Source organism: Pholcus phalangioides, unplaced genomic scaffold, assembly GCF_987345545.1.
Source record: "Pholcus phalangioides strain wild (caught in Gottingen) unplaced genomic scaffold, Ppha-v1.0 ptg000008l_1, whole genome shotgun sequence".
NCBI lineage: Eukaryota > Metazoa > Arthropoda > Arachnida > Araneae > Pholcidae > Pholcus > Pholcus phalangioides.
Genome location: NW_028301601.1, coordinates 26012814 through 26040077, shown reverse-complemented (window position 1 = coordinate 26040077; position 27264 = coordinate 26012814). Strand labels below are relative to the sequence as shown.

General features: G+C 41.4%; 1 protein-coding gene across 1 annotated transcript in view; it reads left to right on the top strand.

Moving 5' to 3' along the window:
• LOC149084096 (uncharacterized) overlaps nt 1-27264 on the top strand; it is a 55409-nt gene that overhangs the window by 12909 nt on the left and 15236 nt on the right. Inside the window, exons 5-9 of the mRNA XM_089235261.1 lie at nt 139-1245; nt 6444-6641; nt 6769-7038; nt 18019-18216; nt 19304-19474. Of these exons, the coding sequence (XP_089091387.1) occupies nt 139-1245; nt 6444-6641; nt 6769-7038; nt 18019-18216; nt 19304-19474 (1944 nt within the window). The remainder of the gene's footprint in view (nt 1-138; nt 1246-6443; nt 6642-6768; nt 7039-18018; nt 18217-19303; nt 19475-27264) is intronic.

Genomic DNA, 27264 nt, shown 5'->3' with positions numbered 1-27264 from the left:
TACGTAGTCACAATAACACGTATGAATGAGTTTACCGAAATTTCATGCATTAAAAAACACTGAAGATGAATAAGTTTGATGAACATGATTTATTTCATTCAACTTATACTATATACTTATTGTATCTTTACAATAAAGACAAAACAACAACTGCATCGCCAAAGACGACAATTCCAACAACAACACCAGCAGACGAAGCAACAACAACTTCAAAAGATGAAAGAACTACGATTCAGCTCACAACCAGTGAAGAAGAAACAACTTCAGTTGGAAAAGAAACTACCACAGATCAAGAAGAAACTACGACCAATGGGGATGAAGAAACTACGACCAATGGGAATGAAGAAACTACGACCAATGGGGATGAAGAAACTACGACCAATGGGAATGAAGAAACTACGACCAATGGGGATGAAGAAACTACGACCAATGGGGACGAAGAAACTACGACCAATGGGGATGAAGAAACTACGACCAATGGGGAAGGGGAAACAACCACAACTGGAAAAGAAGAAACTACGACGAATGGGAATGAGGAAACTACGACAAATGGAGAAGAAGAAACCACTACCACTGGAGATGAAGAAACTACTACCACTGGGGAGGAAGAAACTACAACCACTGGGGAAGAAGAAACTACAACCACTGGGGAAGAAGAAACTACAACCACTGGGGAAGAAGAAACTACGACAAATGGAGAAGAAGAAACCACTACCACTGGAGATGAAGAAACTACTACCACTACGGAGGAAGAAACTACAACCACTGGGGAAGAAGAAACTACAACCACTGTAGAAGAAACTACAACCACTGGGGAAGAAGAAACTACAACCACTGGGGAAGAAGAAACTACAACCACTGGGGAAGAAGAAACTACAACCACTGGGGAAGAAGAAACCACCACAACTGTAGAAGAAACTACAACCACTGGGGAAGAAGAAACCACCACAACTGTAGAAGAAACTACGACCACTGGGGAAGAAGAAACTACAACCACTGGGGAAGAAGAAACTACAACAACTGGGGAAGAAGAAACTACAACCACTGGGGAAGAAGAAACCACCACAACAGTAGAAGAAACTACAACCACTGGGGAAGAAGAAACCACTACAACTGTAGAAGAAACTACAACCACTGGGGAAGAAGAAACCACTACAACTGTAGAAGAAACTACAACCACTGGGGAAGAAGAAACCACTACAACTGAAGCAGAAACGACCACTCGTGAAGCTGAGGGAACAACTGGTGAGGATAGATTTTTTGTTTTATTATCAAACGGACTTCCTGTCACCAGATTCGTCCCGTCGCACGGATCTCTCCCGAGGTTCTTCGCCGAGGACTTGAGGATGAGTAAACACTCACAGGAACGAAGATTCGAGAACAAATAAACAGCTTTATTCACGTAAACTAAAAGTACTGCTAAAACCAGAGCAGCCTTTTAACGTCTTCTCTCTCACCAAATTTTCCTGAGTGCATTTGGAATCTCGTTCTTCTATTCTAACAATTGCATGCTACGCGAACCTAGGAGGCATGCATTCCCCAAGCCTCTTCAAATTCCTACGCTTAGTAACAATATATAGTAACTAGGGGGGCTCTGCCCCCCTGCCGCCTTTGGCGGCCACCCCCCCCCCACTTCTCTCCCGGACATATCTTGTTTATTTCGTTCCACTTCATCAGCGTGCTATGGAAAAGGGGAAAGGGACGTGTGAAAGCACCAGCCTACTGAAGAAGCGAATTTTAATGAAAATAATAATAAAGCAACAAAAAACAAATGAGATTCATCAAGTATCCCCAGAAAACTTCCCCATGGGGGTCCCCAGATTCAATTCGCTGAATTTCAGTGGGGCCCCACACTGGATATATCTTGGGCTACCGATGTGTTGCAAATTTTACAATGTTAAACCACAAAAATCAATGAGATACATTCAGGGGCACCGAATTACAACCTGCCAACATTTCCATGAAGCCCTGACCTGCAAGCTTGTCGGACACCCCCCTGTGAGAATTTTTCATTTTTATCAATTTTACAACGAATAAAATCCAGGGCCCCACATCCAGTAGCGGGGACACAATACGCAGATTTTTAGTGGGGCCCCAGACTGGCTATATCTCGGGTTTCGGCTGTGGCAAATTCTACAACAGAAAAGAATGAGATTCATCCAGGGCCCCCAAAATGAAACCTGTAAACATAGGGCCCCCGACTTGGAAGCTTGTCGGTCATCCCCCGGAGCGAGTGCCATGAAAAATTTCCATTTGTATTCGTTTTACCAACGAATAAAATCCAGGGCCCCAACCAATTACCCGGGACACCAATTCGCATACTTTTGGTGGGGCCCCAGACTGGCTTTATCTCGGGCTTCGGCTGTTGCAAATTCTACAACAGAAAAGAATGAGATTCATCCAGGGCCCCCAAAATGAAACCTGTAAACATAGGGCCCCCGACTTGGAAGCTTGTCGGTCATCCCCCGGAGCGAGTGCCATGAAAAATTTTCATTTGTATTCGTTTTACCAACGAATAAAATCCAGGGCCCCCAAAATGAAACCTGTAAACATGGGGCCCCCGACTTGGAAGCTTGTCGGTCATCCCCCGGAGCGAGTGCCATGAAAAATTTTCATTTGTATTCGTTTTACCAACGAATAAAATCCAGGGCCCCCAACCAATTACCCGGGACACCAATTCGCATACTTTTGGTGGGGCCCCAGACTGGCTTTATCTCGGGCTTCGGCTGTTGCAAATTCTACAACAGAAAAGAATGAGATTCATCCAGGGCCCCCAAAATGAAACCTGTAAACATGGGGGCCCCCGACTTGGAAGCTTGTCGGTCATCCCCCGGAGCGAGTGCCATGAAAAATTTCCATTTGTATTCGTTTTACCAACGAATAAAATCCAGGGCCCCCAACCAATTACCCGGGACACCAATTCGCATACTTTTGGTGGGGCCCCAGACTGGCTTTATCTCGGGCTTCGGCTGTTGCAAATTCTACAACAGAAAAGAATGAGATTCATCCAGGGCCCCCAAAATGAAACCTGTAAACATAGGGCCCCCGACTTGGAAGCTTGTCGGTCATCCCCCGGAGCGAGTGCCATGAAAAATTTTCATTTGTATTCGTTTTACCAACGAATAAAATCCAGGGCCCCCAAAATGAAACCTGTAAACATAGGGCCCCCGACTTGGAAGCTTGTCGGTCATCCCCCGGAGCGAGTGCCATGAAAAATTTTCATTTGCATTCGTTTTACCAACGAATAAAATCCAGGACCCCCCCAACTAATTACCCGGGACACCAATTCGCATACTTTTGGTGGGGCCCCAGACTGGATATATCTTTTGCTTCCGCTATCGAAATTTTTCAACGTTAAAGCAGCAAGAAAACAATGAGATCCATCAAGGGCCCCTGGAAATGAAAACTTTTTACTTATACGTGAAATCTTCCCCGGGTACCCCGACCCTGTGTTGGGAGCACTGCTGTTGTGTGTGTATATTATACATATATATACCTCTCGGCATGGACCTCCCCCCCCCCACAAAGGAAGGGCTGACAGGGGCCACAACGATTCTTATCACTTTTTGATTTTTCACACTATAAATTAATCACAGAGGGGCCCCTGAAAAGCTGGTTTGGGGGCTCGAAATCTAAATTCCAGCCTAAGGGCTCTGCTGTAGGATGTAGGAGCCTCTTGGTACATGCACATAACATGGTCCCGATGGGTCAAATGGGTCCCGATATGTGAATATCGACCCAATATCGATGTATGATATATGATATCATATCGATATATGAATATGAATGTACGATATATGAATGTGAATATCGATATATGAATCGAACCCACTTCCGTAACAGATTTCCGTCACTCAAAAATTTCACCCACTTCCGTCACTCGGTTGCTTAGCAACAGGCCCTTTTCGAGTTTGTTTGTGATTTTATATTATAGAATAGATATATATGTAACATTTATAATATATAACATGCATTCTAAAAGAGATATTGAATTAAAAACAAATGTATTTGAACCAATTCAAAACCCAGAGTATAGCGCCAAAGGCCACTCTATACACATAACTAGAAATTATAAAATTAGACGAAAAATGAGATTAAAAATACAAAAATAAAATAAATACATTTATATATATGATATATATGTAAAATGAACATTATGAAAATTTAAAATTTGTCGAAACTCACCAATACCAACGCCATAGGCAGCTGTAATATGCAGTGTAGTGAAAAACATTGAAAAATATCATTTTTTATATATGAAAAAAGATAAATTAACTATGTGAACTGGAAAGCCAATAAATGATGAACAATGAAAATGTAGAAGAATTCAAAAATGAGAAATTCAAAAAATGATAAAAGTTATAACCAATGTCCAGGGCTCTCATCGGGGGGGGGTGGGGGGGGGGGACACCCTGACATTGATTTAACAGAGAACGTTTCTGAGAGCATATCTGGCATTTATACCCCAAAAAAATGCTCGATACCCCGACGTTCTGCTAAAGTTACGATTGAATTGAAAAATCAAAGCCAAAAACAAACAATGTTTTTTTTGTCAAGTATAAATATGAAGTAGCCAAGTGGCAATATAATAGAAAAATAAATACAGAAGAAACATGTACATATACCATGCGCTAGTCCTAGTGTTTAGCTTTACCGGGTTGTGTTCAAAGTGAACAGTTATTATAGTTATTGGTGTGAGGAGGCAGTGGGTTCCTTCCTTACACCTTGGACTTACTTCCTACGGGGTGATTATAAAAAAACTATCCCGACATATGGGCCCCTAACTATCATACCATTCACAGAAACTGAATGAAATTTTGGCATAAGGTATTTTGATGTATGCGCTCAAGAATGATATGAAAAACAACAGTGTCACTCTAACAGTTACGGTTACAGTGAGAAAATTTCGAAAATATCAAATGGCAACACCAAGTTTTTTGTATTGGAATGTGATCTCCATTGTGAAAAACCCTAAACAGCGTTCGAACGGCAACTGTACAATGAAAATCACTGGCGGTAGATAGGCTAAAAGTGAGGACAACCAATAAGGACAGAGAAGCAGCATAAAATAAAGCATTTTATTGTGTTTCACAAATTTTCCACATGACCTTGTGGAGGACTAATCAGGCTGGGACCTCAGCCGAATGAAACGAACATTAATGCTCTGGTGCACGGCAAAGTCCTTTTTACTTGGACCATGTTATGTGCATGTACCGAGAGGCTCCCACATCCAGGCAGGACCCCTAGGCCGGAATTTGGTTGGCGAGCCCCCAAACCAGCTTTTCAGGGGCCCCTCTGTGGTTAATTTATAGTGTGAAAAATCAAAAAGTGATGAGAATCGTTCCGGCCCCTGTCAGCCCTGCTCCAAACACACTCCAGAGATACCAGTGCTCCAAACACACAGGGTCGGGTACCCGGGGGGGGGATTGCACGTATACCTTCATGGGGAAGTTAAAAGCTTTCATTTCCAGGGGCCCTTGATAGATCTCATTGTTTTCTTGCTGCTTTAACTTTGAAAAATTTGCGATAGCGGAAGCCCAAAATATATCCAGTCTGGGGCCCCATAAAATTTTCGAATTGGTGTACCGGGTAATTGGTTGGGGGCCCTGGATTTTATTCGTTGGTAAAACGAATAAAAATGAAAAATTTTCATGGCACTCGCAGCGGGGGATCACCGACAAGCTTCCAAGTCGGGGCCCATGTTTTCAGGTTTCATTTTGGGAGCCCTGGATGAATCTCACTCTTTTTTGTTGTTTAACATTGTAGAATTTGCAGCGGAAGACCGAGATAAATCCAGTGTGAATTCCCCACTAAAAATCTGCGTATTGTGTCCCCGCTACTGGATGTGGGGCCCTGGGTTTTATTCGTTGTAATATTGATAAAAATGAAAAATTTTCTTGGCCCCTTCAGGGGGTGTCCGACAAGCTTCCAAGTCAGGGTCTCATGGAAATATTGACAGGTTCTAATTCGGGGGCCCCTGTATGTATCTCATTGATTTTTGTTGTTTAACATTGTAAAATTTGCAACACATCGGTAGCCCGAGATATATCCAGTCTGGGGCCCCCCCTCTAAAATTCAGCGAATTAAATTTGGGGACCCCCATGGGGGAAATTTTCTGGGGGTGTTTGTGTTTGATGAATCTCATTTCTTTTTTGTTGCTTTATTATTGTAAAATTCTCTTCTTCAGTAAGTTGTTGCTTTCACACGTCCCTTTCCATAGCATGCTGATGAAGTGGGACGAAATAAACAAGATATGATGTGAGGAAAAAAAGGGGGGGAGAAGGGGGTTGGCCGCCAAAGGCGGCAGGGGGGGGTAGTATAATATAAATGTATCTAATAATAACGATTAATCTAAATCTTTCTAACGATTAGCATGAATCTTTGTAAATTTGGGAATAATTTTTGAAAAATTCATCACAATCCCGAAATATATTTCTTTCCAGCTGAAGAAGAAAAAGGAAATTTTGTTTGTCCATCACCGAAAGGCAACTTCCACCATCCGAAACATTGTGCTTTCTATTACACCTGCAAAGATAGCGTTGCTGTGTTAAAAGAATGTCCAGAAGGAACACTATTCAGTGAGGAATTTCACTTCTGCTACGACGAAACAGAAGTCGATTGCGGAAAAAGGAATAGGCCAGGTAACCGAATGAACGCAACATCATCCAAACATGAAGTTTCCGATTAAATAAAATTTCGTTTTTTTTATACTTGATCGAAGACTAGTTGAGAACTATCATTAAAAGAAGAATAATCTGTGTTTTTTAGGTGGTGATAAATCGATTTCCACGGAAGAGCCAAAAACAACAGACGAAAATGAAAATTGCCCAGCAAATGACTCCTCGTGCCTGGTCGACAAGAGCGGCAGGACTGTACGATGTCCAGAAGCTTCAGGACTTTTCCCTTATCCGGGAGACGCATCGAAATTCATCCAGTGTGATTCATACCAAATCTTCGTCCACGAATGTCCCGATGGACTGGTGTTCGATCCGAAAACCCGAGTTTGCCATTGGGGGAAAGAGGTTCCCAAATTCGTGTAGATATCAGTATACACTATAAGAATAACTTAGAATCATATCATGAATACTCTCGAAATACAGAGTATTGCATCTGAGATTATATTTATTTTGTGCCACTGAACTTATTTGAAGCGATTTTATTAAATATTACTGTTTTTATTAAAGTTATGAAGTTTTTTTCCGTATTACACGTCATGCACAATTGAAAAAAAAATTAAAGATAATTTTCACTTGAGTTAGTTCGCAAAAGAAAAAAAAAAAATTTTTTGACATAATTGAAATTTTTTTTTTTAACCTTCTCACCGGCATTGACGAGATATCTCGCCTCCTTAAAGTCTTTTATTTCAGCAGGTGATAAATGTAGATACTTTGTAAAGGTGATTTTTCTGAATCGAACACCTGTTACTTTCTGCTACTTTACTCTACTTACTACTTTACTTTACTTCTGCTACTTTAGTTTACTTTCACTGCCTGTTACTTTCTCACCTGTTACTTTCCCGCTGAAAATCGGAAAAAGGCCTACTTCATAAAAATAAAAATAGATATGGGGAATTTTACTGGGGGTTTAGTGATTTTTGTTATTCCGATTGATAGGTTTCATTCAAGAACGGCTCTAATCAGAGAAATTGACAAAATGAAATACCTCCATTCATGCCAGAATTAATGAACCCAAAAGTTACTTATAACTAGGGTGAACATGTAAAAGAAATGTTTTATCTAATTCGGATGATGTTTTATTGATAGACAGGATGTTTTATCTAGTTCGCGAAATTAATAACAAATTCCCGATTTGAAAATATTAACGTGAAGTCAGTGCCGTCTTAACGCCTATGCTTCATGGAAATGAGAACTGGTCAAATTTTCGGCATTAGGTAGCAGATATTTCTGGTCAGGAGTGGAGTGGGGACAGAATCTCCCAGCGGGCTGGAAATTCGCTATCTCTACCGAACTGGCTGAAACAAAAAATAAGGGACAAGAACAAGCTGCGACGAACTTGGCAGAACGCTCGATCACGGTCAAATTACAGAGCCTACAAGAATTCAAAAAATCTGGTATCCAAAGAGATCAAGAATTACGTCCAAGAGAGATACCAGAACTTTATAAACGAGGCCAACTGCGAAGATGGGTCTCTTTATAAAGTTTATAAAATGTGCAAGCCAAGGTCTGAGTCAATGAAAGCCATTAATGGCCCGAACGGTCTCGTTGTTTCTGACGAGGACAGAGCCGAGGTCTTCAGAGGGTCGAAATGGTAGATAGAAAAGTAGAAAGGTATTTGGCATCACCGAGCTTTGAATATTACACTGCCCTGTACCCGACGGATGAAGATGAAGTTAAAGGAGTCATCAAAAATATTTGAAGCTGAAAAAAGCCCCGGGTTTTGATACAATATCCAACCGGGCCTTAATTGAGCTCCCCGCCAATTCCATCCACATACTCACGAGATTATTGAACGAAATGATGAGATATCACTACTACCCAAAAACTTAGAAATTTGCGGTCATATCCATCTTATTCCCAAAACAGGGCAGGATCTTACATTCGCCGCAAACTGGCGCTCGATTTCGCTTCTGAGCTCCCTAGGGAAAATTTTTGGAAGAATAGTCATCCAAAGGTTTCACAAGTATAACTATGATCACAACGTCATTATCCCGGAGCAACACGGCTTCAGGAATGGGCATTAAACCACGACTCAATTATTGAGGGTCATCGAATATCTTCAATGGACTCGAACCCAGCGCGATACAGTTGCAATAGCTATGTATGATTTATCAAAAAGTTTCGACAAAGTTTAGCATAACGGGCTATTGCACAAGCTGATTAGCATTAACATGCCACGCAGCTTAGTAAAAAAAAAATTCGTAACAAATTATCTTGAAGGTAGAACCTTCAAAGTCCAAATTAACACGACATATTCCTCCGAGCGACCAATACGGGCCTCAATAGCCCAAGGAAGCGTGCTCGGACCGGAACTTTCATAATTATCATATCAACAACTTCCCCGTGAGCCCAACAGGGCTTACTGCCCTTTACGCTGATGACAGCGCGGTCGCCCAGTGCCATCGAAACCCATTGAAGGCATTTGATGCCCTTCAAAAGAATGCCACAGATATCGAAAGATGGTGTGTCCATAGTAGAGTTAAATTGAATGCGAACAAGACCATCTTTATGTGAATCACGGGCGTGCGCACAGCCAATCTTTTACAGAATGCATTTCTGGAAATTAACGGAGCACGGATTCCCCCATCTATCCAGGCGAGGTACGTCTGAATTGTCCTCGACAATTAATTGACGTTCCTACCTCACTGTAGAGAAGCAATTTCACGAGCCATTACTGCAATGAACATGATGAGAATAATAGTTCAACACAGAGGTGTACTATCTACAAAGAACAAAATCATTCTCTACAAAATGGTCGTTCGACCCATCATGACATATGGCTCTGCCGTATGGTTCTATAACAGAGACTCCATCAGGCTCTTGAAGACTCTGAGCACCATGACTTGACGTTCATCTCAGACAACAATAGTGAAGAATTTTTAGCCCGCAGAAGGCCTAAAAATATTCTCCATATTTCTAGGCCAGATCTTCCTGGGCTTTAATTACATCGTAATAATACCAGCAACACAAATCATGTAAGACCACCGACCCAAGGCAATGCCCAAGGGCGGACCGAATAAAACGAAACTACATTCATCCAGAGATAAATCCCCCAACGTTGGAGCCCAAGAAATGAGAGCTCACACGGGAAGGGTGGGGGGGGGGAAGAGAACTATGTGTTCACATAAGAAAGAAAAGGAAAGACTAGGAGCAAACTCAGAGCCCTGAGGAAGAGCTCCGAAGAGCTTCTCCGATCATAACAATAGAGACAGTGAGGGAGAAAAAAGTGCTCCGCTGTACTCCCCCCCCCCCCCCACCAAGAGAGAGAGAGGTATATGAAGGCGTCTGACCAAGAGAGCGCATTAAGCGATAAGAAGGGAGAAGAAACCTGCCATAATCCTCCCCTTCCATAATCTTCTCTCCCACAACAAGGAGGGTAAAGAGAAACATATACACGGATGACGTCACTCTCCGCTGCCATACGAAGGTTTTTTCAACAACTGTCTGTTGCGAAGATGTATTTTTGGAAAGAGAAAAAATTCAACTGCCCCTGCGGGGAATCGAACCCACGTCCTTTCACTTTCCGGGTGAGATTTTGATCCGCGGCATATAATTATGGATCACTTGAGTGATGCGTGGCACAGTTCCAGATCACTTAAGCGGCCCGGACACATTTTCAGATCATTCAGATCACTTGGATCAGCGAAAAATTTAGAGATCACTAAAGTGGCTCTGTAGGGCACTTATCAATAGGGGGGGGGGGAGGATGTCACTTCAAGTGCCCACAAACTATCGAAAGGTTTTTCTCGTTTTTGGCGCACCGAGTAAGATGCTGTTAAAAATATTTCATATTATCATAAAGGGTGGTTGATGACGTAAGCATCATCCAAACCCCCCCCCCTTGTCATCAAAAGTCAGCAAATCGGAAACTCCCCCCCCCCATCGATAATGACGTAATACTTGAACGACCCCTTACCCTTAAACTGTTTTCCAGCGCCATAGCGAAATCATAGGCCAGCGAAATTTAAGAAAATAATCCTATAAAATAACTGAGGAATTATCAAATGTCAGCATAAGTCACATTTGTATTTTTCTTATATGTACTGGTATACACAGGGTGCATAGCTAACAGCAAGCGCCGCAAATTACTGGTGAACCGTTGATCCTAAACCAAGTTCCAATTAGATAAGAAGCATTCAAATAAGGCCAGCGCTGGACAAATCCCAGGCGTCAGGTCGCCATAGTGACTAAAAAGTTGGTGTTGGCATCGGAAATATTCTTTGCGTAGTTACTAAATTGCAGGCTGAAAGAATCCCAAAATATTTGAAATTTATAGCAGTGTATCAGCCGACATATCAAAGAAGGTCACTATGCCCTGAAAAAGTAAATTTTTCAGGTAAAAATTTCTTGGCGCCAAAAAAATTGTTCTGGCGCCTAGATATTTTTGTAACTCGCCCAGCCCCGATGTAGACCTCAGATAAGTCATTCATATTACAAGGGGTTGGATATAATTATTGAAATAAAAGAAATATATTTTTATGCAAACACCCTGTGCGCTTATAAATCCAATGTGAAAGTTGCTGCCCTGTCTCTTCTCAGGCCAAAAACAATAGAAAAAAAATATCCGCGTTTCTAAGTGCAATATTCGCTGGAATATTTAAATTTAAAAAACGGAAAACGGCATGAATGGAGGTAAAACGCGTTTTACTGGCTACGTTTTAAGCGTTTTTTGGAGACACAAACATTTTTTCTGTCGTCTGAATTTTTGTTTTCTTCTCTTTTTTTGCGAAGTATTTGCCGAAAGTAGAATCTTGATTACATGTCTGTAATTAAAACGTGAAGATATTGCCAAATTGCTAATTTTTAGTTCGTATTGCATATTTACTATCCAATCTTGTTGAATTTTTTAATGCGAAATTGTGAAAACAAAAAATACCGCCAACTAAACAAATGTCGTAGAATTTATTTTGAAGGCAATTATACACAATTGTGCAGAATAATTAGTGCTCTCTATGCCTCAAAAAGCACGATAGAAAGGGCATCCAGAAATTCATGTTTGACCTGGGAAAGAACTTACGAGGAACGCCTCCCCCCACCCCCAATATTAGATCCATAATGAAACGGTATTAGGGGGGGGGGGTGTCTATTTCGATAAGAGAATTATTACACTTATATATATATAGGGTGATTATTTAACGCATTTTACTGGCGAACCTTTGATCGTAGAGCCATGACTGCAATCGGAAAAATTATCCGAATAACGTGCAGAATTCAAATACGTCATTCATGGTGCAAGGGGTTGTTTAGTTATCAAAATAAAAACACAACTTTTTATACGGACACCCTATCCTCAAAAACCCAATTAGAACGTTGTTGCCCTGTCTCTCCTGAGGCCAACAAAAAAATTCCAGTCTAACTGCAATATCCGCACAGATATTTGAATTAAGAAAATCATAAGAAAATTTGGAAAGAGCAGCACAAATAAGGGACATAAGCGTTAGTTTTTGCTCTGTCTTTTCTTAATTTTCCTCCAATTTTAGAATTAAAATGTCTCAGCGAATATTGCTCCTACAAATGTGGAATCTTTTTTTTTTTTTTGCTTGCCTCAAGTGAAACAGGGCAACAACTTTCTAATTGGGTTTTGAGGGCAGAGTGTCTGTATAAAAATGTTACAACCCCTTACTATACAACCCCTTGCAACATGAATGACGTATCTGAGTTCTATACGTTATTTTGATACCTTTTCTTTAGTGTAAAGCATCTTTCCTTAACCTTTTTTTGCCCGTGGCCCCCTTTGAAGCATATTTTTTTTCTCCTGCCCCCCTCCCCCCCGTCTCACCCAGAGTCTTCGACCCTCATCTAGAAGCAAGATCCTTTATACGTATTAAATTGATATTTTTCAGTGAATTTATACTGAATGTAAATTTTGCAAATAAGATTGGCCTCCAGACCACTGGCCAAGAATTTATTGAGCTGCCCGCTAATCCGAGTTCTATTCAGGAGCGTCTCACCATCATGGGCCCCCTAGGCAAAGTAATGCTATGGTACCCCATACTCAGCCGGAAATAAACAGCCTACATATTTCCTACTTATTTTCAAAATTTATTGTACTATACAAAATATTATAAGGTGGGATCACTTATGGACATGAGACTGCCCAGGCATGACTCCTCCCGAGAATGGGACTGACAGAGCTGCAGTCCTGGGCCTGATATGATTTTCGTCATTTTTTGTTTTTCACAATATAAATTTAATATAGAGGAGGGGTCTTTGAAAAATCTAGAAGGGGGCTTGCGAAAAACCCCATCCTAGGGAACCTGCTGCAAAATGTAGGTGGTGAGGCCAGGGTCGGTCCATGCCCTAAAACGGCCCTGGTTTTGGTGGATTCTGTAAGTGTATAGTCAATAATATAAAAGCATTATTTCTTCGCACCTTAATTTTTTTTCTCAGCTCTCTGCAGCCCTCCAAACCACCAGTCATGGCCCCCTTTTTAAATTTTCTCCCGTGGCCCCCTTGAAATATCCCAGTACCACTAGGGGGCCATATGGCCCCTGGTTGAGAACCACTGCTGTAAAGTATGTCTCTTAGATCAACGGTACGCTAATGCCGTGCATGCTGTTATCTATGCACTCGGTATATATTTTGTCACACCACGTTACAGTCAACGCATTTATTGAACAAGGAAACGAAAATCCATCCAATGAGAGCTCATGACGCAAACTGAAACGAATACTGGCTGAGGAGACGGAGAACTCTTCTCAGATTATTAATCTCCATTTTACCCTTTACATGGCGAAATCCCCATGATTTCAATAGCAATCGTTGCTTTATCGTAATTGATATAAATTTTGATAAGGACAATGGTGTTTCGATTATCTCAGCCTTGGGAACAAAGCTAAACACACACACACCATCGTTACGACATATTTTGTGTTTATTAGCGAAACGTGCTGAACTGAAATGACATCGAGAAATTACTTTCGTGGTTGTCTTTTCATCAGATTAGCATTTGTTCTTATCGTTGAAGGTGAGTTCGTTAGATTAATTGCAGTAATTGGACCCGTGGTAATGTGAACTCGAACGTTATGTATTTCAATTGTAAATTATTCTAACCTAACTTAATTATTAATTTATCTAGTTTGGTTTCCATAGTCGTCGTATTTTCATGATTTTTTTTTTGTTGATGCTGAACGGCCACTGACTTAAGTTTCTTCGATTCCAATGGTTGAGATCATCAGATGTTTTTGGTTCTTAAATTTTTATGAAAATGGCTTCTTCTAAGCCCTGGGGCATCAGGCTTAGTACATGGTGGAAATTGCCAGTATGGTGTTCTATTCCAGCAGATGCACGGCCCCTACAAGGGTGGTGCTGACAGGGCTCCAGCAATGGGGTCCGGGATGATTCTCATCATATATTTTGTTTTTTTTCATGCTATAAGTTCATCATAAAGGGGCCCGTTAAAGTCTGATCTGAGGACCCGCAAAAAGAAATCGGGAATAGATCTTGAATATATAATCGGTATAATTTGATCAGTTTCTTCGCTGGGATTTCCATTTTCTTCTTAGAGATAAATCTTTTTTTTTTCTTTCACGGCATCCTAATGATAACTAAATCATTCGGCAGTAGGGTTGTTCCAATCGCTGTACCGTCTCCTTAGTGATAGAGTGGGAAGATGCTCGTCTTCCACCCTGAACGATGCCGTCAAGGTCTACGGGTTCGAATCTGGGGAGAAAACATCGAAAAACAAGTTAAACAGCCTACCGAGCATGGGGCGACCACCCATAGATGGCGAATTCATTTCCAACCCAATTCCATGGTGATGTGTGTGTGTTTTTTTTTTTTAAAGTAGTAATCGCTGTTCCGCAGCGTACGATTTTCATTCTACATCCCTGTCATACTCCGAAGTCATAAGTAGGACTTGGCTCTTGTTGCCTGATATCGAATGCTCTTCATTAATCAGAGGATTAACCTCGGGGATCATTGTCTATCCTCGGGTACATACTCTAATTTCTCCCCCTCTCTTGTCTAAACAGATCTGGGAGGTTGCTTTCTGAGTGCACTTGAAGTCTTATTCCAGTGATTTTAATTGGAAAAATATTGATGAAAATCACGCATTATTTTACAAGCAGAAAAACTCAGAAATTCGAAAAATCTTACCCGTAGACAGGGGTGAGACCAAGACTTATGTGGGTGACAAATCAGGTGTAAAAGAAAAAAATAGAGGAAAAAATGGTTTGTCTGTAGAATTAAAACTATGAATGCTTTTAATGGACTAATTCGGAAGGGGGAGTAATTTATGATGCATTTCACACATAGCCTAGAACAGTGTTTCTCAACCACCGGGCTGCGGCCAGGTACCGGGTCCTGGATTTGACCGGGTCTTCCACTCGAAAAAAAATACTCAACCGGGCCTCGGGCTTTCAAAGGTTGAGAACCACTGGCCTAGAACACAGCTGCGGTTGTTTTACGGATACGGCTTGTACGCCAGAGGGATACCGAAACGACGTCTCACACGGGTAAAAATTTTGTCTAGAGCCGCCCCTGCCCGTAGAATACAAAACTAGTTAAATACGGATACTAAAAAACAGACCATTTCGTTATTAACAACGAGTCAAATCATAATTGAAACGTTTCATACTGAAATAGGTTTATCATCTGGCCTTTAACATTTAAATTAAGCCCGAGATTATATATGCACCACGTCCTTATTCCTCTATAGCAGCGGTTCTCCGGCGACTCGAGGAAAATACAAATACAACGCCAACGCCACAACAGGTAAAATGCCCAACGAGGTGGCTGAGAAGATAATGAGAATAAAATGAATCAGTAAATTTGATAAATAAGTAAATAAGAGATGCCTACATGGTTCTGCCATAAAAATTAAGAACAAAAAGGGCTCCTCGCGTCAAGCAGTGCTCCGCCATAAAAGTTATATACTGAAAAGGGCTAAGCGAGTAAAAAAAGTTTGAGAACCGCTGCACTATAGGATTTCTAACGAATGAGCACATGTCGGAATGTACGTGCATGTGTAGTGAAGCTGCGTGAAGTTTGTTTCTTAGAAATACCTGCCTGCATGCTGTCATCAGTCTTTCGAATTCGAAACCGGACAAACTCAGCACTTTAAGTTTTGCTTGTTGTGCCATGTGTGAATTTTTAAGAGCTGTAGGTTTGATTGCTCTCTATAAAGAGATCAGCGCCAAGGATGGTATTGCTGACTGTTACAGTTGTTCCTCGTCTATTTCAATTATTAATTCATTTCCATTTATTTATTTATTTTGAACTGTGGATAACAAGGTAGAATATAATTCAAAGGAATAACAGAATAAGGGAAAGTCTTGGCTTGCGCTTGGGCATCGCCTGGACCATAGGTAGCAGTATTGCTAATCCATAACCCTAATAACATTCGGAATGAGATTTCACCACTCAAATCATAAATGAACTACCAATAACTGTATGAAACATTGAATTGAAATACTCCGATGTTTAAAACAGACAATTATTAAAAACAAAATACATTAAGATAGTATAAAAATACAGTTCGTATGAAAAAGCAAAATACATGCGAGCAGCTCTTTCAGACCCGAGCATTCATTCTTTGAAATTTTCAAAATTGTTTAGTATTTTTGCTACTCAGAAAAAAGCATTTAAAACGCAAATGTCAGCAAATCATTGTTTTTTCAATTTTTTTTTTGCAAATTTTCATTTTATTTTTCGTGAAGAAATAATTCCGTCCGTTAAATTTTTTTTTTCCAGCCAAGATGATGCTGGGTATATGCATCGTAGCATACAAGTTTTTTTCCAGAATTTTATTGCTAAATTTTATGTAACAAACCACATTTTTCCCAGAGTCACTTTCTCCTGGAAACCATTAAAAAAAAAACCCCTAAAAGTCCAAGTTTAAGTGCTGCCCTCTGATGAAAGCCTCCAAAGTTCATATTAACCATATGTCTAACTCAAAACTTAAACAATCCTTTAAGTCAAGGCTTAACTCCCCGAGGTCAAAGAAAACAAATTATAGTGAGGAAAGCAACCCATAAATTTGGAACCAGGGTCTGAAAGAACAAGCTGATGATAAATGCATTTATCTACTTTTCAATATTCAATAGCGATTGTGGATTTCCCGAGACTGCCACACAAAGCAATGTTTCTTCGTAAAAAGGTAATAAATTGTGAATTTGACACTCTGGGCAGTTTGCCTATATCGAATAGCGCCTTGTATTTCGTCTTCAGTTCAGTTCTTGCAAAACACCCTGCTCCGCAAAGATAACACGACAAGAATGGGATAGTGAGGGATTAAAATTGATGTGAAAAGCCATGTCATAAATTTACTGAGAAGTCGAGAAACGACGCTTCAGTCGGTAGTGACGTAATGATGTGTTTCACGTCCATCGTTACATAAGTTAGTTTCACTTCAAAAAATGATATTGATGCGAGGATCTCACCATTGTACGAGAGAACCACATGCTAAAAATTTTCAACTTTTTCACATGACTTGTTAGGCTCAGCCAAATATTTGACTGGACTACTAGGTGTACCAATAAATCTTATGAATTTCAAATACCCATATGAGTGAAAGAAGTACATTAAGCATAATTTTGAATTTTATGGCATCGATAAATTTGTTCCTAGCAGGGTTTCAAATTTTCTGACCTTTTTGGGACCTTCGGGAATCGAGAACGAGAAATCACGTTTCCCGAGAATTCTCGAGAATTACCGAAATCGTATAGTATACAAGGTGCGTATACCTAACAACACGCGCCGCAAATTACTAGCAAACCATTGATTCTAGAAGTACACTTCGAATTAGAAAAAAACATAAAAATAACGTGTGTACCTTAGAAAAGTCATTCTTATTGCTGACAAAAAACACATTTTACCCACATTTATCCTGTTTTTTTTTTTCTCCAAATTTTTCTCCGTTTTTTGAATTCGAATATCTCAGCGAATATTGCACTTGCAAGAAAATGGTCCCAAGGTGACGTCTTCAAAAAGTTTTGAAAAAATTACCACTGATTCTCATAGGCGTACGCAGAATTTTCTCGAGGAGGGGGTTTCAGATTTTTTTCCCCTTCTGAGGGGAGTTACGTTTTTTCCTGCAAAATAACACTATAATCTTGGCTCAGGGGAGGGGGCCTTAGAACCCCAACCCTTCCCCCTCCCCTCCTTTGCGTACGCCAATGCTGATACTACTCATTTAAATGTGCACAAAAATGTATATAAAAGTCCGGTGGAATTATTGTAGGTCACTCGAAAAAAAATGTAAGTATTGATATTCTGAACCTGAATAGAGGCCAAGAAGGACCTTAAAAATCGCGAAACCCTAAAATGTTAGAGTGGCGTAATCAAATATTACATGATGTGTAGCAATGTGCTTCATGTCGCAATCTTTTTTTGTTTTCAGCATACCTGGTTCACGGACTAGCGCTATGTGATCCCAAAGAGCTGAGAGTATTCGAAGCCGAGTCGTCGTATCCATCCCAGGATTACTTCGAATGCGAAGGAGGGATACTGCAGAAGAAATCATGTCCTGAGAACCAGGTGTTCGATGTGGTGTCTGGAGTTTGCGATTTCAAAGAAATAATCGGAGACAGTCATAAGGGTAACTCATTTTCAGTGCACTCTTAAGTACATTCTCTCAACAGTTATTACGCGTCCGGGATATTCACCAACCAACCATTCACTCGAATGGGAAAATTCACCGACATCAGTTCGGCATGAGTAAATGAACGAGTGAATGAATGAGTGAGTGAGTGAATGAATGAATTAACGAGCAGATACGCCCCGTCACTAGAGCTAGCTCGCTCACTCAATCACCGGGTCACTCGCTCAATCACTAAGTAGCTCATTTTATCACTCACTTGTCACTCACTTACAATGCTCTCGCTATGTTACTCGATCACTCTCTCAGTAGGCCGGTCACTCACTCGCAATGTCGCTCACTGTGTCATTCGATCACTCTCTCAGTTTGTCGGTCACTCATTTACTCATCAGGTCACTCATTCTATCCTCAACTCACTAGGTTGCTCATTCTATCCTCAACTCACTAGGTTGCTCATTCTGGTACACACTCGATCACCTAGTCACTCACTCACTCACTAACTAGGTTGCTCATTCTATCACTAACTCACCGGGCCACTCATTCTATCACTCCCTCACTCAGTCTAACACTGGTTCGCCCACCATGACACTCACTCGCTAGGTATTTTACTCTGTCTTTAGGTCACCCACTCACCAGTTAGCTCACTCACCAACACTTACTAACCACTCTTTCACGTACTCACTATATTTTAGTGAGTACCCCTTCCCCCCCCCCCCTATGCGAGACACGAATATGCAAATTTTCACTTTCTTGGGGTTTATCAGCTGGTTGAATAACTTATTTTGCTATCTAAATTTTGCCAGAAACTCACATATGTATCCTCTCTTGAAAAACATCCACTGTTGTCGCTTTCCTAAAATGTTGCAAAACATTTTAGGAAAGCGACAACAGTAGAGTAATTACGGGTAGAGTAAAAACATTCGAACAACTTTTGGACATTTCCCAACTTTTGGAATTTGCACGTTCATAAAGGGGGGAAGGGGGTATGTATAAAATAACTGTAAGAGATCAACTCTGTGATTTTTATCAAATTTACCTTATCTAATAATTAGACTCTATGTGATAACAAAAATTTTTCCAACTTCAGTCCTCTGCCGACACCCTGATGACGTATTCACCAAAGACGGCAGCGGTTGCAGGCAGTACTACCGATGTCAGAATGGACACCCGCAACTACAAAATTGTCCACTTGGGCAACTTTTTGAAGAGGTTTCGTCGCAGTGTACGTACGAGTACTGGGTACGATGCCGCGATAGAGGTAATCTTTTGTCATCCGTTATTGTTAAATACCCTGTATACGGTAGCGTCGGAGCCGGGGTTGCTGTGGGTGCCCGAGCGCCCGCGGAAATTTATGACACGGGTCTGAGCAACCCCTACTCCCAAAACTGATTCAGAAATCGAAATTTCCTATATCAGACGCAGGGCCGCAACTGGGGGCGGGGAGGAGGGGGAGAGCAGGCGGATTTCGTGCGCAGGGCGCTAGACCAAAGGGGGCACAAATTTCATCCTGAAACCTCTCCTTCAACATTATAAGGAGCCGTCAAAATGCGTGTTTGCCCCGGGTGACCAAGCATCTAGTTGCCTCCCTGATCAGACGAGCACCTACAAGTTCAGACAAGTTCAAAACAAGTTCAGACGCCCCGACTTTTTGGTTACTCACATGGTTACACACACTCTTGGTCTATGACCTAGAAGCTACATACAAAGCAAGAAACCACATCAGTAAGCGACCAAAAGATTGACTTAGGGCCCTTTCACACGGAGCGGATGCGGATGCGGGTCCGGAAGAAGTTTTAACAATTGGAATATACTGCACCTTTCAGACGAGCCGAAAAATCTCCGCACCTAGGAAATGTTCATGCGGGTCCGGACGTCGTCCGCATGTGTCAAAACCTAAGTGCGGGCTCCGCATCCGCACATAGAAGTTTTGACAATAGGTTTATTCGGAGCTATTCAGACGATGCGGATGCGGAGCGAATTCGTCCGCATCTTTGGCTACTTTTTGAAGGTGATTTTTCACGGATTTTTTTTTAATTATTTGCCATAATGATAAAATGACCATCATAAAACACCATATGATGGTCCCTGCTCATTAATATAATGTACCTACATACGTCTATCCCTTTGTTTCGTTCTGAGATTGAGATATAGCAACTTCAACTGCCTTTTGCCCATATTTCACAATTTTATACAATAAAACCTGCCAACAACGGCCACTGACGGGACCAAAATTATAAGCCGTTCTGTGCATTACGAATATTTAATTGACTACATACTTCTTTAATAACTTTTAAATTTAATTTAAAAATTTTAATTTTTTTCTTTTTAAATTTTTAAAATTATTTAAAAATATCTGAAATATTATTTTAAATATTTGTTATTTTTTTAAATTTTTAATCTGTTAATTTTTTTAAACTTTAAAAAAAATACTTTTATTAAATAACGTTATCCACGTACGGTGTTCACTCAGGGCCGGATTAAGTCGTTTGAAGACCCTAGTGTCAGCCCGTTCATCATGCTGACTTTTACTTAATTACTAAGTATTTAATCAATTATTCATTCTCAAAATTCGATCGTACAGTTGCGTTGTGTTTAAGACAAATAAAAACAAATTAACAAACAATAAAAACAAATTAACATACAGTAACCCCAGTTATTAAACGCACGGAGGCAAGTTAGAAGTTTAAAAATTATTTAATAGAGAAGTTTAACACAGCATACATCAATATAGACTATAATGTATCTCCTTAACAATTACTGATTTATGCGATCAGCACCAATGCAATTAACCTATACGGTATCTGAGACATTACACACTATATAAGAATTCCACACTTTCCTAACTGGACATTACGGGTTAAGGAAACGATAGAGTGGTGTACTCACCCCAGTCCTCGTGTGTGATCGCCTTGCCATCTTAGCTGCTGCTGTTTTTCCCGCACGGCACTTTCTCTAGGGCGGCACTCTATCTTTTTTTCTCGTTATATTCCGCGACTCTCCACTATCTCTTACTCCATCTCTCCTACTATCTCTCTTCCTATCTCTCTTACTCTTCTCCTACTAACTCTTCCTCTCCATCTTACCATCCATCTCCTACTCCCCCTCTTCATCATCAGCCCCCTGATTTTACCTCCTCTTCGGCTCCTCCCTAGAACCCAGGATTCGCTCCGTCTTCCAAGTTTTCTTTCCGTGCTACATTTCAATTTGCGGCCTCAAGCAAGGGCAATTTGATTGGACTCACGCGTGACCATTCCGGAGAAGATCGGTGCCATTCATCCCAAATAAAATTCGCCCCTTCCTAAATAATCAGAATGCCCACGTGCACCGGTCACCTTCATATCCATACCTAAGGCGACCCCCATGTTACAAGCAGAGCACAGGTGCTCTAATTGCAATGCCGCTTTGTATTATATATTTCCTCTCTTACGTCTATTTCATTATTCTCGCTCTCCCTAACTTCTCCACACCTACGCCTCAGGAATCGAATCTCATTCCGTAACAGCTCCTATTCACGTATTTTAGAAAAACACATTTCTCCTGTCACCAAGCCTTGAGCATGCCAGGTGACGGTTATACACCCGTGTGAACGTCGTACCGACAGTTTGCTTAAGGGTGGCCTATACATGACGATTCGATCTCATTCTAATCTCCTCATTCTTCAATACCCTCTCTCTTTTCAAGTTGCGTTCAAATTGCATCTTCCTTTCAGTGAAGGTCCCGAATCCATTAACATCCACTATTCATGTATTTTCCATCTTACATTCTTATTTCGTAGCTTCATACCTTGCCAGATGAATTGTGATTCATCGGCAGTTGGCCTAAAGCACGTTCTTCCTTTCTTACATATTCTTATATCACTCGTGGCCGCCCTGCACGTGTTCTTTACAACTACCCAAAGTCAAGTTACCAAACACAAAGTCTCAATACCACACCTGTTACCTAGTCACCTTTCAATTAATCTTTTAAACACAAAATAATCCGTAAACAATTAACCATTTAAATAAATTAACAATTTTAACTAATTACCTTTATATTCAAATAATTACAAATACTTATGAGCGGAACGGACCCGCTCATATTCCTCCCTTCCCAGAAAAGAAACCAACAACACCAGTTTTGGTTTCGCTCAAGAACCCCCCTGTGGGTGTGCGATTGAGCCACCGAACAGACACGTAAAACCCCCCATTCTTAAAGAACGTCTTGGGCTGAGTAACACCACATCTCCTTTCCCTGCTTTTCGCGTGTGTCCATTATAAGATTTCTTCTCCAACCCTGGGGCAGCTAGAAGATTTTCTTTTCTTTTCAGTTCCATTGATAATGCTCTCAGATACATGTGTTAAGGTTAAAACATATGCAAAATAAGTAAAGAAAAATATATATACACACAGTACACTTATATTAGAAAACTGTATCATTCGTGATTAATCATGTTAAAACATATGCAAAATAAGTAAAGAAAAATATATATACACACAGTACACTTATATTAGAAAACTGTATCATTCGTGATTAATCAAGTGCACCATTAAACATGATTAGTGCTAAAAAATAATAATAATGCAGGAACACACGCAAAAACAAAGAAAAAAAATATATCTGTGAATAATTATGGCCTGAAAAAAAACATTATATATATATCTCGACAAATATGATGTACTGACACCTTTCCTTCCTAAAATCAGGAACCTAAAATACCTAGTGATGCTTTCGAACAAAATACTTTTTTTTTTTTTTTTTTTTTTTTTTTTTTTTTTTTTTTTTTTTTTTTTTTTTTTTTTTTTCCGATAAATCAAATACTATAATATAAGCATAATTCACTTAAATTGATCATCATTTCCCTCTTCCGCATGTTATTAAAACGGAACACATAAAAATGCATGAAAATCCGACAGCACATATTAATTCCACCAGAAAGTAAAGAATCCTGTTGAAAACATTGGTTCCCATCCAAAAAGGAAACCCGGTAAGTCAAATCAGAAACATGGTCAATTCATGAATTCTCATCGTTCGTTTAGTTCAGTTCTACGTGGGAATGTTCACTATTTCTCACTGTTGATAGCCCTGTCACTCGTTCACTGCGTTCTCATCGTGGTTCACTGGAAATGTTCGCCATTTTCCAATATTGAGGAAGACACCACTGCCTGTTGCACAATCCGTGGGTATCACCCACTCAAGTTGAGATCGCTAACAGTACGAGCGACGCCGATGTGTTGGTTAGGCGCCCTACTTCATTCACGTATCACAGGGCTGCCGTCCGTTGCCTCCGACCTTTTGTAGCTGCTCTGGACCGCATCTTCCGACCTGTTGTAGCCGCTCTAGACCGCAGCTTCCAACCTTTTGTAGCTGCTCTAGACCGCAGCTTCCAACCTTTTGTAGCTGCTGTAGACCACAGCTTCCGACCTTTTCCGGCCGCTGCTGCTCGTAGCTTCCAATCTGATCCAGCTGCTGCTGCCCGCAGCTTCCAGTCTCCTCCAACTGCTGCCGCTGCTGCTGCCCGCAGCTTCCAGTCTCCTCCAACTGCTGCCGCTGCTGCTGTATAGCCCCAATTGCCGTTAGGCACGCCGAGCCCATCGCCACACGATAGCGTGTGTGTCGACGCTATTGTTCATCAGCCCGCTGCAGGCACAGTTGATAAACATTGAAGTGGCCGAAGCCTATGGACAAGATGCCTCCGATTCACCGACAGATACCCCTCGATGCCGCACTGGGGTTCTGGACTCAATTTTGCTCATGGATGGGAGTGTGTCTGGGACGGTGTCCCGTAAGTCTCTTGGCACCTACGATGAATTCCAATGTTCATTTCATCACATCACTCGGACGCCTCGTTGGTCCAGGATTCCTGATTGGACATCAGCCTCCAGCTTACGATGGCCCATGCTCTGACCACCTGAAACATAATGGGTTAGCACACCATCCACTTTCCCTACCCAAATGTCCAGCCATTAAGTTATAGAGGCAAAAAAAAAACTTTTCCTCAATAGTCATTACCAGTACTATATTATTATTATTCTTTCTCACAAGATTATTACTCTATATACACACATTTTTCTCACTACGTGCTCTGTGGAGCATCCAGTATATACATTAAAGTTTAGCTTTAAAATTCATATAATAATTTTATACATCCTACCATATTCTACACATAAGTTTCCCTCATTACTGTATCATTTCTAGGGCGAGTTGTGGAATCACTTTCTTGTCTCACCAATACGGTATTAATTAATCTTTCCGCCAACCGATCACCCAGTCGCTCAATGAGTAATTTATCTTTTTCCTCAATGTGACTCGGAGGAGCTAACCAAGATATTAATTTATTTACTACCCCCTCGGGTTCCTCCACATTCCTCTGACTTGGACCCGGTACCTCAAAATCTATTGTCTTTGGCCTGGTTTCAGTGGTGATTCTCTGTTCTTCCCTCTCCGCATTTCTTGTTTGTCCGCTTGATACGGCAGTGCCGCGAGAGCGAAGATTGTAGCGTGATTGTTGGTGGTGTTCTCTTTCGATCAACCTTGGAGCATTAGTGCTCGGAGAGACCTCACTTGAGGTATGATGGCCAGCCACTGTCCGCTCGTTTTCACCTGGGTGTGAAACACTATTGGGGGTTATTTCATTCTGGACATGCTCATCCCTCGACCTCCCTCCTGTCCTGCGGCTGGTTGAGTGTCTTGTGGTTCCGTAGTCGGTTGCCCAGAGTCCTGATAATAAACCCAATTCATCTTCATCCGCTTCATCCCTCTCATCTCTGGGGCTGTCTACTTTCCTTTCTCTCTCCCTTTCTTCCCTAGGGCAGTCCCATTCTTCTCCTCTCTTCGGTTCCCCTCCTACCTGTTCCGCCTCTCCATCCTCTCCTTGTATCTCGAGATACGGGCGATCTAGGGATACCTTTGTTAACCTGTCGGAATGCACTACTTGCACGTCTCTAGGTCTTTGCGTGTGTTTGATTCGAAACAACACGGGAGACCGCTGTTCTATTATTCGATAGGGGCCTTTCATGTTTCGGGCTAATTTAGCGCATCGGTTTTTCTTGTGGTTTTGCGGGTTATACAAGTACACCACGTCCCCTACCTTCAATTGTTTATCGTAGGCAGTTTTCTCTCGCTGTCGCTCTTGGCCTTCGGCGGCACGCAACAGATTTTCGTACACCAATTCGCGAGCCCTTTTTAGCCTTGGTAAAAGTTGTTCAGTATAACTCTCGTGCGCGTAATAATTGAATGGAATCGGTTCGCGTAGAAGTTCATCCGCAGTACGCATATCGCTTCCGAATAGCACAAAAAATGGTGTATCCTTCGTGGTGCTATGGATCGCGGATCTCAGACTCATCAAAATATGTGGTAAACACTCGTCCCAGTCTCCATCTTCCTGCGTGACACAGGCTAAAGTATGAGCTATGCTTGCATGTACCCGCTCGTTGCCACCGTTTGTTGCAGGATGTAGTGCAGATGTAGCCAATTGTTTGATTTCCAGCTTTTGGAGCATATCCCGGAAGACAGACTTATGGATATTCGCACCCCTATCCGAGAGACAATATTGGGGGCGACCGTATCTGGCGACTACCTCTCGGTAAAATACCTTCGCCAACTCTTCTGACTTCACACTGGCCATGGGAATGCATTCCACAAATTTGGAAAACATCTCCATCATCACGAAAATATATCTATTTCCTTGGGTCGTAGTACTCAACGGGCCCATTATATCCACACTCCATAACTGGAAAGGCTCAGTGGGAATAAAATTTCGCTGCAACTGCGCTTTCTTTCGTGGGTCGTATCCTCTCCTTTCAAGACAGATTCGACAGCTCGTTACATGTATTTGACAATCTCGGTAGTAATTTGGCCAAAAGTAGTGACTTCGGAGTCTTTCGAACGTCTTATCAAATGCCAGATGGCTGGACAAATCGTCGTGCACCTTCTCCAAGATTTCTCCCCTCAATGCCTGAGGTACTACCAGTTGTTCGAGATACTCATCTCTGCTGGGTCGGACCTGTTTGGATGCAAAATGGCATAACAACCCATTTTTAAGGAAAAATGTATCTGCCATCTTACGTGCCGGGGTTCGTCTCTCTGTGCTCAGGTCGTCTATGAGGGACTTGCAATAGGGGTCTTTTCCTTGATATTCCCTAAACCTTTTTACTTCCGCATCCTCCTCACTGTCTATTGCTACAATTCCATCATCCTCCCCCTCCATGTCGATTGCATTGACTCCCCTGCTCAGGCAATCTGCCACGACATTCTGTTTTCCAGGGTGATGAACTATCTCAAAATTATATTCCGAGAGGTTCAAGGCCCACCTCGTTAGTCGAGCATTGTTATGTTTCATGCTCTTTAAATAGACCAACGGTTTGTGATCACTGATTACTCGGAACCGTCGTCCCATCAGGAACTCTCGAAAATGATTGATCCCTTCTAAAATCGCCAACAACTCCTGTTCGATCACGGGATATTTTTGCTCTGCAGGCTTGAATTTCCGGGACATATAAGCTATCGGGTGATTTCCATCCTCATGTTTCTGGTACAGACAGCACCCAATTCCTACCTGTGACGCATCCGCACACATAATGAAGTCCCTGTCGAACCGAGGATAAGCCAATACCGGGGGTTGCGACAGTGCCAATTTTAAATAATTAAACGACTCTTCTTGAGCCGGCCCCCAGACAAATTTGGCATTCTTTCCGGTGAGTTCGGTTAATGGCTTGGCATGATCCGCAAATCGGGGAACGAACCTTCGAAAAAAATTTGCCATTCCGAGAAAGCGGCGAGTATCCTTCACCGATCTGGGTCTAGGAAACTCCTGAATGGCCCTTATGTTTTCGGCATGGGGGAGTACACCCCTTTCTCCTATGGAGTGACCTAAATATTTAATTTCCTTCTTGAGAAATTCGCATTTCTTAGGAGACAGCTTAAGATTATATTTTTCCAGCATCAGAAATACGCGCTCCAATTTTTCCAGATGCGCCTCCACAGTATCAGAAGTTAGCAGAATATCATCAATGAAGCAAAATATCTTATCGTCATGTAGTTCCGACAATATTTGGTCTGCCAATCTTTGAA